At 38.3% G+C, this 13,939-nt stretch overlaps 1 protein-coding gene across 1 annotated transcript in view; it reads right to left on the minus strand.

The window, feature by feature from the left end:
- Positions 1–13,939, minus strand: part of baiap3 (BAI1 associated protein 3) — a 100,345-nt gene that overhangs the window by 57,206 nt on the left and 29,200 nt on the right. Inside the window, exons 3-5 of the mRNA XM_051713665.1 lie at positions 6,691–6,778; positions 2,470–2,547; positions 1,441–1,548 (exon numbers count right to left, since the gene is read on the minus strand). Of these exons, the coding sequence (XP_051569625.1) occupies positions 1,441–1,548; positions 2,470–2,547; positions 6,691–6,778 (274 nt within the window). The remainder of the gene's footprint in view (positions 1–1,440; positions 1,549–2,469; positions 2,548–6,690; positions 6,779–13,939) is intronic.

Below are 13,939 nucleotides of genomic sequence, written 5' to 3' on the forward strand. Positions count from 1 at the left end.
TACTGTAGTAAAACCATGGTTAATTTTTATTAAGGGAAGGTTAGGGTTAGGTTTAGGAGTCAGTGTAGGGTGTCTGAGGGACTCTAAATAAACACAATAAACATTCTGCAAGTGATGCCCCTAAACTGTATGTTAGTGTTAAATTAGGGGTGAAAATAGCAACTAACACTATTTGCAGTTAGTGCAAAAAATATGCTTTTTTTGCTATTTACACTTACTGCAAATAGCATCTATATCGCACTTAGTGCAAATAACCGCTGCCTTAAATAAAATACATTATATATTAACCAATTAATAATGTTAATTATTATAACAATTATCATTGTAATTATTTCCCTTGAAGAATAATCTTCTAATTTTTACACCTGGTCATTTTTGACCCATTTGCATTCTAGGGGGTATAGTTACGTATGCATTTTAGGGTTAAAACAAATTAATCTAATTCACAGACTGTGAGTGTAGAAAATTATTTTCCTTGTAAAATGGGTCTTTGCTTGTTATTGTAGGCAATCAAAGGTCAGGTTATGTCAGTGGTCAAGGCAAAATGTAATCAGAAGAAAAATATTACACATCAGACACAACAAACGTAGGACCTGTTGCCACTGAAGAAAGCCATACACATCAGGGATGGCTTGAAGGTGAATAAATAATGAGAGAATTTTCATTTTTGGGTGAACTAACCCTTTAATACACATGGGCCGCAGTCATAGAGACAAGTAAGGGGCCGTTCACACCGAATGCATGGGTCCACACTGTTTTTCAATAGCTTATCTATGTAAACATGACGGCATTCTTTGACCATTGTGACGCAACTCATTGATTTTTCAGTGTCTCTCACAGGACCGCCACATTTTTAGACGCTGTGTCAAGTTAAAAACAACAAACAAGGCAGTTTCAGAACATAGGGAGTCCCTCGTTGGAGGTCTCAGGATGGAATCATACTCCTCTAGAGTGACAGGGGCTTAATTGGTGTAATATTAGCACCGAACATCAATCCCCATTGGTCATGGGATTTGATGTTTAATCATGTCTGAGTCAAGAGCATCTGCTCCAACTCATAAAATCAACTCAAAGTAAACAAACCTCCCCACCACCACCAAAACCATTCCCCCACAATCCCTTCAAGGATTACCTTTTTCAAGAGAATGCAAGCACTTTGAAAGCAAAAGATGAAACAAATATTTCTGTCTGTTTCATTTCTATTTAGAAATCAATCAGAGTTTGATATTTATTTAAGTCTTAGTTGATTTGGAGTGCAATTGTAAACAACAGATATTGTGATGTTTGTGGTTTTATGAAAATGTTGTGGGATTTGTTGTACAGCCCCACTGCTTTTTTTCTGTTTTCTGTTTTATTTGATTTATTATTTAATTTTTTTACATCATTTGTAAGTGTTCGAATCATGTACGATGTGGTCAACAAAGAAAATAATTATTTCACCTTCTGCAGGTAGCTGAAAATGTCCCCTTCATTTGTGACATACTCAGGCGATGGCACCCCGACCCGATTGACCACGGTGTAGATCGCCTCCTCATACAACAAGTCAAGCTGAAAGAGAACAATTTTTATAATATCATTTCAAATATATCATAGCAGTGTGTAACCTTCATCAAAACTTCAGTGTAACACTGTGTTCTAAACAAACGTGACTTGATAAAGCGACAAAAAGTACCTTTTTCAAGTTAATCATTGTTTTTTTTCTAACGATGCCGCAACAGCGACAAACGATGAGACAGGACATATGATTGATCGCTTGGTTTCTATTTCTGCGAAGTCACACTGGGTAGCCCCACCCACTGTGAATTCTCATGGGTCCAAAATCCTGCTCCACATAGTACATTAACTGTACATTGACAGTTCGTATGTGCGAGGAATGGCAGCCTGTCTGCGTAATATACATATAGGAAGCGGCAGTACCGGTCAGTAATACTATATTGAAGATGAATAATACCAAGTACTTGACCATGTATTCAGATGGTCCATTACCACATACTTCACAGTATTAGCACGTTTCAGCAACCTTTACCCACCATATGAAAAATTTCCAATTTATATAATTAAATTAACGATCTGGAACGATTTCACTGTGACACCATCTGGCCAGCTTACGGGACAAATCATGTACTGTATTGATTCGTTACAGGATGCATATTTCATATTTACGATCCCGTTTGAGCAAAGTGTGGATGTGAAAAATCATGAGTTTATCGGGAGAAATTGTAAATTAGGAGTACAGCGGGAGGACGGGTGGAAAAACAGGAGAAACCCAGTAAAATTGGGAGTGTTGGCAGGTATGCCCTGGACAAATTACTTCTCGCTGGAATCCTATTGCATCATATCTCATAAGGACACAGTGTAACATCTGTGTACATTTTGTACCACCAGAAGGAAATGTGCCTGTTTAGTGCTATCTGAATCATTCATGGTTTTCACTCAAAATGTTTTTTAAAGGATAACCATGAGACTCACCTCATCCCTGGTTGCTCTCTCTGGAACAAAAGCCTTGTCCTTGCACTCTGGGGGTGGAGGAGTGCAGCTGCTGTCCTCCTTTATATGTATGAGGATGAAGAACCGATAGAAACAAAGATAAGAGGTGATCTAATCAACGATGAGTGGGAAAGACCATTAATTGTGCTTAACAATGAGCTCAGAAGCTCTGTAACCACGTAGATTTGATGGCTTCAATGAGCTGTGAGAGAATACTTTATAAACCCTTTAGAATTATTCTCAATGAGACATTTCTAATTCTATCCAAAATATGAGCTCAGTTATGGTAATAGACGAAGAGGATCTGAACAGTAACATGGCAATAAACTCTCCACTCTCTTTATAATTGAACACAATGATACATCATTTACATTTTTTGATGGGAACAGTTTGTGAATCTACAACACATTTAGGACTCTGAGGGAAGCAATTTGAACCAAATGTTCTAATCAATGACCTGACAATCAAGTAAGAGTTTCAGGTTTCTATCTTCAAAGTATGGTCTTCACAAGGCTTATGAAGTGATTTCTGAAAGGCTCAGATAGAAAAGTATTTGATTCTACACTAACCAAAAACTACCATAGTTTTTCATCATGTTGCCATGGTACTACAATGATTTTTTGGACATGTACATGGTAGTACCATTGTATACTTTGAAGTACCTTGGATTATGATTTACTGTTGTAAAACTCAGTTGACAGTTGTGCTTTCTCCAATGATAGAGCTACTGAGGTTGTTATCGGCTCATTTATAAGAGAATTTCTGTCAGAATTTCGAAAAAATGTTTTTATTTTATTTTATTTTTTTTGGTTAAATTCTTTTAACTTGACAGTGCATCTTAAAACATAGTGCTTCTGCACAAGACAACGAATTGCATGGCACAACGGTAAAAAACGTCCAATCTAGTGCATGTTTACATAAAAAAATACAATAAAAAGATCACAGATGCACACAAAAATAAGTTCGATATAAATGGCCTCTTACTCTTTCAAGAAGTGATTTTCCAGAATTGGTCAATTGGTCATGAACCTGAAGCAAAATACTTCAGAAAGTCATAAACACGCTCAGAATAACAGCTGGTGATTTGTGAGCAACTCTTGCATTGACTTTTGTCAGTTTTCATGAATCCATTGTAAGGAAAACACTGAGCAAGAGTGGCGTACATAAGAAGTTATTAAAGAGGGATTCACTGCTCTCCTAAAAGAAAATTGCTGCCCATATGAGCTTTGTCAAAGACCACCTGAATGGTTCAGACAGCTGGTGGAAAAATGTACCAACAAGATGAGATTAAAACTGAACTTTACAGCATAATTGAGAGAAGCAAAAGCAAAATGGTGAATTCCGACATTAGAACCTTATACCAGACTGGCCATATGGTAGTAAGAGTATCATGATTTACAGCCTAAGAACTGGATCACTTGTGGTCATTGAGAGGATACTGAATTTGAATTGTATTCTTCATCTCCATTCACTGTGTATAGTATTTCTTTATGATCTACCTTTATTCTCCTTGCATTTATTGTTTATTGTCTGTCATCTACTGTAGGTCAGCTGAAATTTTTATCCCGTCAAATTACATGACATTTCCTCATATCATTTTCATTGTTGCGTGCTGCACCAAGGTTTTTTTTTTTTTATCCCTCCCTTGAAATGAGAAGAATGGCACTTATTTGATTTGTTCAGCAAAATGTACAGAGAATGTCAGGATGCCAGTTCTTGAAGTGAAGTTTTAACAGTGTGACCCTTCACACACACACACAAGTACATAAAGCGGAACCAGGAAAAATGTTGTATTCTCACCAAGTCAAAGTCTTGACCTTAACCAAATTAAATGTTGTAACGTGATCTGAAGTGAGCAGTTCAAGCTAGACAGCACAAATGTCTCAATGACGTGAAGCGCTTTTAAAGAGAAATGCCTTGAAGCTGAAGTGTAAAATTTCAACAATACTAGTGTCATCAAACGAAACTGTGAAAGTAATCACTTTTTTTCAAACAGATTCTTCCATCGGTTGTACAAACAGATAGTCCCACCCCAAACTCACACCACTGGTTGAGTCAATGTTGCTGTGTCGGGCTGGACAGGCTACTCAAACATAAATAGAAATGTTTTGATAGCACCACAGCGACGTACACTAAGAAGTGAAGAGTGAAGTCAACCTGTGAATTACTGCATATTACCATAGGATATGTGCATTTATTCAGTCAACAGTGGAAAACATTGCTTCTAAAGAAGGTACTGTACCACCAGTTTCTAAATATAATTAAAAATAAAATATGGATGTTGTATCAGTGTCTTCAATAAAGACATTCATTTTATATATTAATTGTTTAATCAGATTTTCAGGACTATATAGAACCCCATAGCATTCACACATTTTCTCTAACCACTGAATACTCACTACTATTGCCCATTTAAGTAATAATGATGTTTTTAACACTAAGATTCACTTGGAGGCAACACTGATTGCTGTCCTTTGCAACATTTCCTGCGAGAACAGTGGGAGAGGAAAGCTCTTCAATAAACATCTAATTCAAGCACATTAACTCTGTTGCTGTTTTTATTTGAGAGGTAGAGAGGGGCTGCAGTTCCACCGAAGGGAGCGTGAAATCTGAACCCCCAAACTCAATGTGTCTATTCACCCTACCACTTCTGTATTATCTAACGCAGAAAAACACAAGATAGTTCTACTTTAATGCAGCCTGATTCTTTGGCTTTGTTCAGACAGGCAGCAAAAATCTGACGTTTATGCAGTATCCGACTCAAATACGTGCATTTTCTTTTGTAAAAAAATTTTTTTAATCAGATGTTCACAAACCAGATCCAAGCCTCCATTGGAACAATCATTTGACAGTCATTTTCATTATTTCATACAAGACGCTTGTATGAATTGTCATACATATTGTCCAATATTTTTTGGAGCTGTATTAGAATCAACATGATCACACGGGAAATTGACATGTTACTTTAAAAAGTTCATGTACCCTGAAATCAAACCCATTCAACTGAATTACTGACAAGTGCCATCCCCTATTAGACATTTTTGCATCAATTTAGATGTGACTACATTTCCCTCTAGCGCTACTAATAGCACATTGCACAAGCAATCCCCTAGACAAGAAATAATCATGTTCACATATTCATTGATGAGGGCGAGTCAGCGGCTGCATTTTCACTTTATTTTAGCTAAAAAAAAATAAAAAAAATAATATATATATATATATATATATATATATATATATGTATATATATCATTCACTGATGGTTAGGTTTAGGGTTACGGTTTGGATTAGGAGGTACAGTTAATAAAATACTGTGTGCATTTCCGTTGACTGTATTACATAATTTACAACTAATAATCCTTTTTTTGGCGCCACATTTTTCACTCACTCTTTCCTCATATAGCAAACTAGGTGACATTCACTATGTAGTGACAAGTAAACTTATCTGCGGTTTTGGACACAGTATAAAGAAAACTTCCAGTTTTACATCTTTTCTGTCCACGCTGAAAGCTACTCTCTATTGTTGTAAGAGAAAGTGTCATGGCATTGTGCTGACCCTTATATCATACATATCCTTTAGTTTTAAACATTGCCCATAAACATCTACTCAGTTTACTTAAATGATACACAACTTGTTAATACAAACTAATATTGGCATTATACTGTATTTATGCTGTATAGCCCGAGGGGAAATTGGTCCCCCAGCTGAGCCTGGCTTCTCCCAAGGTTTTTTTGTTGTTGTTATTTTCTCCAACTAATGGAGTTTTGGGTACCATACCATAGTCGCCTTTGGCTTGCTCACTGGGGGCCTAAAGATAAATATTTTTTAAAGCATAATTATCAGTCACGTTTTTCATTTAAACTGCTCAGTGAGGACTTTAAGACATTACAGATATTAATGCATAATTTTCTGTAAAGCTGCTTTGAAATGATGTGCTCTATGAAAAGAGCTATACAAATAAAAATGACTTGACTTGACATCATTACAACTGCAACCAATGTAGATACACCAGATATTGACTACACAGTCTGTACAAATGGATCAGATTTCATCACTTGCAAAATGACAGTCAGTCCTAACAATCAGAAATGATTTGTGTGCGTTGTGAACAAAGCCTTTGGATTGAGGATACTGGGGGATTAGTGAAAAGGATACACCCTGGTAAAAGCAGGGAAGCCCAATCTTTTGAAGAAAGAAGTTACCTCAGTTTGGCTGGCAGGCAGCAGACTATCCTGTTTCTGGAGGATTTTATTCATGCGGTCAAAGAACTCCCCATTTCCCCTGGCAACCCTGAAAATAAAGATGGATCAGTTCAGTCATGAAACATTGTACCTTTGTTTACCTTTAATTATATAATGAGGCTTCAAAAGGAGTCTCTCTTCAAGTAGAGACTGGGGTATTTTTTCTACACTGTAATCACAATCACATACAGTATATGCTGAGAGCTCATCTGGAGTCTTATTCATTCACACTAATAGGATAAGCAGAGCAACAGCATTGAGATCTTTGACAGGCATCCAGCAAATGTTTGTTTTGGTTGACATGTTATGACTTGGACATAGATAAATGGAGAAGTGGTAATAAATTGTCAAACTGTCAAATTTATGCTGAAACCGTTGACATATGACAGGATGAGGACAAATGGAAATTTTACTTTTAGACAATGGCCACAGTTTGAGGAAAAGTCAAAATGATACATTTTTAATTCACTTAGCACAACACTAAAGTTAAAAGTACTTCTTGTAATTTACTCTACACTCTAAAACCAGCCTTAGGTACAACAGGCCTATCGTGCAACCCTGCGTGATCTCAGTTCAGGATATTCTAGGTTGTCATTAAAGGGTTCTACTTTTGACACTCAGAATAATGTGAAAAAACAACATAACATTAATCTCAGTGAAGTTTGTCTTTAGGAGACACTCCAACTAAACTAAATCTGGTAAGAAACCTTATTTAATTTTTACATTGAAACCTGTTTGTGTCAAAAGAGTAACATCTGAAATGTCATTTTGAAAATTTCAGCGATATATAGCAAAACAGCACACTGTTAAACACAATGACCTCCTACGAGGACATTGGGTCAAACTTACCAAGGAAATCCTGCTGTATATCCTCTGTGTGTTATCACCATGGAGAATCAATGGGTGCATCCAAAAGCTGGAAAATGTTGCTTTCAGAGGCAGTATATGGAGTTAGAATGAAAATAAGGTGCATTTAAAACTGTTCTGAGACCAGTGCAGACAGACAGCACACTGGAGGTTAAGTCATTCACTAATTAGGGAACAAGAGAACATCCAAAACTGGAAAATGTTGCTTTCAGAGGCTGTATGGAGTTAGGATGAAAATAAGGGGGCTTTCAAACTGTTCTGAGACCAGTGTAGTCAGACAACACACTGGATATTGAGTAATTCACTAAATAGGGAGCAAGGGAGCATTCTATTGCTTTCCTATTCAGCCAAGTTCATTCACTCCTAACTTCTGGTCAAAAGTTAAGTTTCAGGCTGCAGATGACGTTTGCACCACTCAACATGGTTTGCAGTCACAGGACAATGATAATCAGTATATACAGTACATTCCGAATTTATAATTCTAAATTTTATTTTAACATGGTTGGCAACTATTGGACTGTCACAGTCTGTCTCCCTCATGTTTCCCAAGGACTGTTATTTTGAAGTTTCCCCCCAGACTACATTTCCCAGAATTCACAGCCCTCATCACTTCCATCTGTTCCCTATCATCCTCACCTGTCCTCCATTTCATCATCAGCCTTTGTTTGTATAAATACCCTCCTGTTTTGTTCATTCCCTGTCAGTCCTTGAAGTGTTACGTTGTGTTATGTTATCATGTTTAGCTTTATAGTTTGTTCCACTCCAGCGTTTGTTCCTACTCCAGCGTTTGTTCCACTCCTATGTCTATTATTAAAAGATCTACTCCTGCATCTGCTCTCTTCCTCTCCAAGTACCCAAAGTTACATGGACGATGCTGCCATAACAGAATTATTTATGTATATTTCTGACTGGTAAAATGCTACAGCACTGGCTATCACTTGTTTGTTTGACAGTGGAAAGAGATTGAGATTTTGTTGCCAAATTAGAGAAAACATTGTAACATAAAAGTCAAATCAAATCAAGTCATTTTTATTTGTATAGTTTTTTATTTGTGCTTTTTTTTTTATTATTTGTGCCAATACACATTGTTCCAAAGAAGGTTTACAGAAAATCAGCTGTAATGCCTGTAATGTCTTAAAAACATGAATAACCAACACTCCTGGAAACCTAATCAATTTGATAAAAAAAATAAAAATAAATCTGAATTTCTATAGCTTGGTCCACAACTTAGTCCCGCTGTCCCCATATGAGGACATACATTTCTTGTCAGAGAGAACACAAGAGATCCAAGTGCGGAGGAACAGTTCACAGAGTTTATTGAACTCAATAAATTGAAGGGAAAAAAAAGCTGGCAAGCAGCGACAATCCTGGCACCGACTGCAGCGTGAAGATGAAGAGTGTGTTCATAGGAGTGTATGCATCGTGGCAGTGTGGAAAACAGATCCTTGAGGAACCCTCAGGTGAAGAATATGCGGGGCTGATGGCAAGTGAAGATACTGGATGGCTGGTAACCAGAATCCAACGGCACAGGCAGAGACTGGCAATCAGCACAGAAAACACGAAACAGATGAGGGAGGGCCGTCAGTCTGAGGGAAAAGTAGGAAAAACAACCAAAACAGAACATACTGGCGAACTCACCAAGACCGTGACAGTAAACTGCCCCCGTCTTTGGAAGACATCCAGACCTTCTGACCGCACAGGTAAGCTGGGGGCTTAGACCGGTGTCGGCCCACCAACCTCTTAATACAGTCGCCAGTCCAGAGGAGGGCTTCTCTGGCTATTTTCCAGGTGCGACGGCACTTCTGAATGAATGCGTGTGTAGATGGGACCCAAATGTCGGATTCCTGGGTGGGGAACAGAGGGGGTTGGTACCCGAGGCTACACTGGAAGGGTGATAACCCTGTCGACAATGGCAAGGAATTCTGGGCATAATCGACCCAGACTAAATGAGAGCTCCAAGAACACGGATTACGAGAAGCCACACAGCGCAGGGTTCTTTCAAGGTCTTGACCGGCCCGTTCCGCTTGCCCATTAGTCTAGGGATGGAACCCAGAAGATAAACTCATGGTAGCCCACAGCTGTCGACAGAATTCTGCCCAAAACTGTGACACAAACTGGGATCCCCTGTCAGAAACCACATCAAGCAGGAGGCCATGAATGTGGAAAATGTTGTTAATGACTTCAACCGCTGTCTCCCTTTATGTGGGTAATTTGGGGAGGGGGATGAAATGAGCCGCCTTCGAGAACCGGTCCACTACATTCATAATGACTGTGTTGCCATGGGATGGGGGGAGACTGGTAACAAAATCCATGGCTATGTGTGACCAGGGTCTCGAAGGGACTGACAGCGGTTGGAAGAGCCCGGCTGGGGGCTGACTGGAGGTCTTATTAGACACGCAAATGGGACAAGAGGCAAAGAACAGGCGTTCATCTTGAACTAGCGATGGCCAACAGAAACTCTGTCTAATGAGCGCCTGAGTGCAAGCCACCCCTGAATTGCAAGCTACATTGGAAGAGTGGTCCCACTGGAGGGCATGTGTCCTGACCGATCGCGGAACAAAAAACAGACTCTCTGGGCACTTGGCAGGAGAGGTAGTGTTGCGCAGCGTGGAATGGAACGGACTTTAGCCTCCACATCCCAGGACACCATGTCCACTACCCGAGAGGAGGGTAGAATGGTATCCGGTGGGATGGTGGAGGTCTCGACTTTGAAACATCGAGACAACGCATCGGGCTTAATATTCTTTGAGCCTGGGCAGTACGAGAGTACGAAGTCGAAACGCGTGAAAAACAGTGCCTGTCTGGAATTAAGATGCTCACCCAAAGCCAGCCTCACAGCAAACAATTCTCTGTCACCAACGTCGTAATTTCGCTCTACTGGGGTAAGGTGAAGAGAAAAAAGCACATGGATGCATCTTCTGATGCATCTTCTGAGGAAGAGCGCTGCGACAGAACCACTCCAACACCGACCTCTGACGCATCCACCTCCACCATGAACTGCCGTGAAAGATCGGGAGTGTTAAGGATGGGGACAGGTGCCATCAGTCTTCTGAAGGGTGGTGGCAACTGACACACATGAGGGAAAGACAACCAAAAAAAACAGTACAAACCGGCGAACTCACCGAGAATGTGACATTTCTAGGAAAACTATTTGCTCTAAAAAAAAATCATGTTTATTAGGTGCTACTAGCTGCAAATCAAAAAGGGAAATGGACAATGCACACAATAGTCGTGCCCGGGTCTCAGGAGGTTAAGACTAAGGTTGTGTTCACCAGGCTGCTTAACTAGCTTAACCAGAATTACTTCCTTGACCAACCACACTATAAAAAGAGGTAACCTATTTTTTACTTGAATTAAACCAGTTAATTTAGATTGTACCACATGAAGCACATTTTTAGGTTAACTTTTTTTTCAGTGCAGCTTCACCAGCTAAATTGTGCTGGTGCTTCGAAACAATTTGTACTGTATTGCAGTAAGTGCTATACAAATACAAATGACTTGACTTGAGCAGCATGGCTATGATGTCCTCCAGCTAGACCAGCACAAAACAAGCATAAACCAACCTGGAACAGCATGCTGGTATTAGCTAGTCTTTTTAGAAGGACAGGTAATGTATTACTCATCAGAAAGAACAGGCTCAGAAACCAGATGCGGCTCAGCCAAGCAAAACAAACAAACATGATGGTGAACTTTCACAGCAGATTTTACCAGGAGAACTTGTCATGGACTGTGTTGTTTCTAGTTTATCTACAAAATGCCTGTGCTGACTGGGGATTGAGGTGACAGGCCTTCCCATCCCTCTGAAAAGCCTGAAAATCAACAACTTGAAGCACATCTCAGAGAGACAGCCTCCATGGAGATCAGAAGAGGATGGATATTTTCTGTCCTCATTAGTGTCACTGCCACACTGTTTAAACATCATCAATGCAACAAGTATACAATTGCGTCCTGTCGCTTATGATCAAGACTCTTCCACACTGTCCAACTTCATTTATTGTACCGTGAGGCGATCCAGGGAGGGGGAGGGAGACGTGCTTCTCCGGCAAAGCAGGGTGAGCTCCTGGACCCCTGCTATTTGCGAATTTTCCAGACCCGGTCGTCATGGTGATGATATCACATTCAATGTGGGATTGGTTGGCAGACCGGAGCACCTAGGGAATAACACCATCTCTCTTGCTCTGCCCTGGCTGACTTCAGTAGAGTGTGGAGGAATGAGGGGAGAATGTATTAATATGGCCATACAGCTGTCAAAAACCCCCTACAAGCTCTCCAACCCCCTCTCTTTCATTATTTATCCTACTTGCCCAAGTACTCTACATAATTTCTTTATCAACATCACAGCAATCACAGCAGGCGTGCATTAGATACGTGTGCCTCCAGATATCCAACAGAGCGCACATGGGATTCCCTCTGGAGAAGAATTAGGGCTGACAGTTTGAGTATACATACATTTGTTTATAAATATACAGAAAATTAGGCTATATATTACATAATAATCTGGCTAATCTAGGACTGTCTAGACTATTTTGTTCTTCCCCTTGGGAAAGAGAAATTGCAAATGAGATTTCTAAAGCATATCTCAGAGACAGCAATAAGAATGGTGAGCAAATGAACACTTAAAGAATGAACACTTTTGCTTAAAGGTGTTGTAGGTGATTTCAGCTGTTTTGCTAATTTTTAAAGACATGTCAGTTAGACATTATCACATTGCTAACTCCAAGGACACGTCAGCAAACCCAAACAGGAAAAAAAAAAATATTCACAATATTCATTTTTTTTTTTTTTTTTTTTTTTTTTAAACCAAGGGCTGTCACGGAGACATGCGTGATTTCCCATTGATATGTGTTGGGTAGAACTTTTAAAGTTTTAAAGAAAAAAGTAAAAACAAAAGGTGCTTTCAGCACTTTTAAGATTCCAGAAGAGATCTCATAAACATCACAAACTGTGCTTATATTAGTAAAATCAATCAAAAAAAAAAAAAAAAAAATCAATCAAAACTCAAAGTATATGCAATCAAATTAATATTCCCTTTGTTAAGGGATTATAAAAGGGTTCAATAAATGGATAGTTCACCCAAAAATGAGAAATATCTAATCATTTGCTCACCCCGATGCCATCCCAGATGTGTATGACTTTCTTTCTTCTGCAGAACACAAATTAAGATTTTTAGAAGAATATTTTAGCTCTGTAAGTCCTTGACCTTTGAAGCATCAAAAATCACATATGGCAGCATAAAAGTAATCCATAAGACTCCAGTGGTTAAATCCATGTCCTCAGAAGAAATATGATAGGTGTGGGTGAGAAAGATCAATATTTAAGTCATATTTTTACCATAAATCTACACTTTCACTTATACTATACTTTCACATTATGATATTCTTCTAAAAATCTTTGTTTGTGTTCTGCTGAAGAAAGAAAGTCATACACATCTGGTATGGCATGAGGGTGAGGAAATGATGAGATAATTTTCATTTTTGGGTGAACTATACCTTTAATGACTAATCATTTATTTACAAATGCATTATAAATCATTTATATACAGTTATAACAACATGAATAAAAATTTCACACAATTCTCGCCAAATAGTGAGCATTTTAACTTGTTAACATGTTGTAAATGCTAAATAAATCACTTACTCGTACTTACACTACCGGTCAATAGTTTTGAAACACTTACTCATTCTTTATTATACTTTTTTTTTTTTTTTCTTCACATTTTAGAATAATAGTAAAGTCATCAAATCTATGGAATAACATAAATGGAACTATGGGAATTATGTTGTGACTAAACAAAATCCCAAATAAATCAAAACTGTGTTATATTTTAGCATCTTCAAAGTAGTCACCCTTTGCCTAGAATTTGCAGACATGTACTCTTGACATTTTCTCAACCAACTTCTTGAGGTATCACCCTGGGATGCTTTTCAAACAGTATTGAAGGAGTTCCCATCTATGTTGGGCACTTAGTGGCTGCTTTTCTTTATTATTTGGTCCAAGTCATCAATTTCAAAACCTTTTTTTTTTTTTACATTTTTGTTTTATAATGAAATATATTAATATGTTGGCACAATTATATTTTTGTCTACAAAACCAATTTCAAACATTTAAGCATATGCCTTCAGATCAAAAGATTTTTAAGATCATGAGAAATATTTCAGTCAAGTGTTTCAAAACTTTTGACCGGTAGTGTATATAAATCAAAAAATAAACTGCCCTAATTCAGGATTTATGACACAATGCAGGAAAAATAGATCATTATAGTAAATTTAAAAAGAGAGATTATGTCATTTTGCTACAGTCCGCTTTGTGTTTATATTTCTGTAATGTCTTAACTCACTTGTGT

This window comes from Myxocyprinus asiaticus, chromosome 13 (genome assembly GCF_019703515.2).
Source record: "Myxocyprinus asiaticus isolate MX2 ecotype Aquarium Trade chromosome 13, UBuf_Myxa_2, whole genome shotgun sequence".
Lineage (NCBI taxonomy): Eukaryota > Metazoa > Chordata > Actinopteri > Cypriniformes > Catostomidae > Myxocyprinus > Myxocyprinus asiaticus.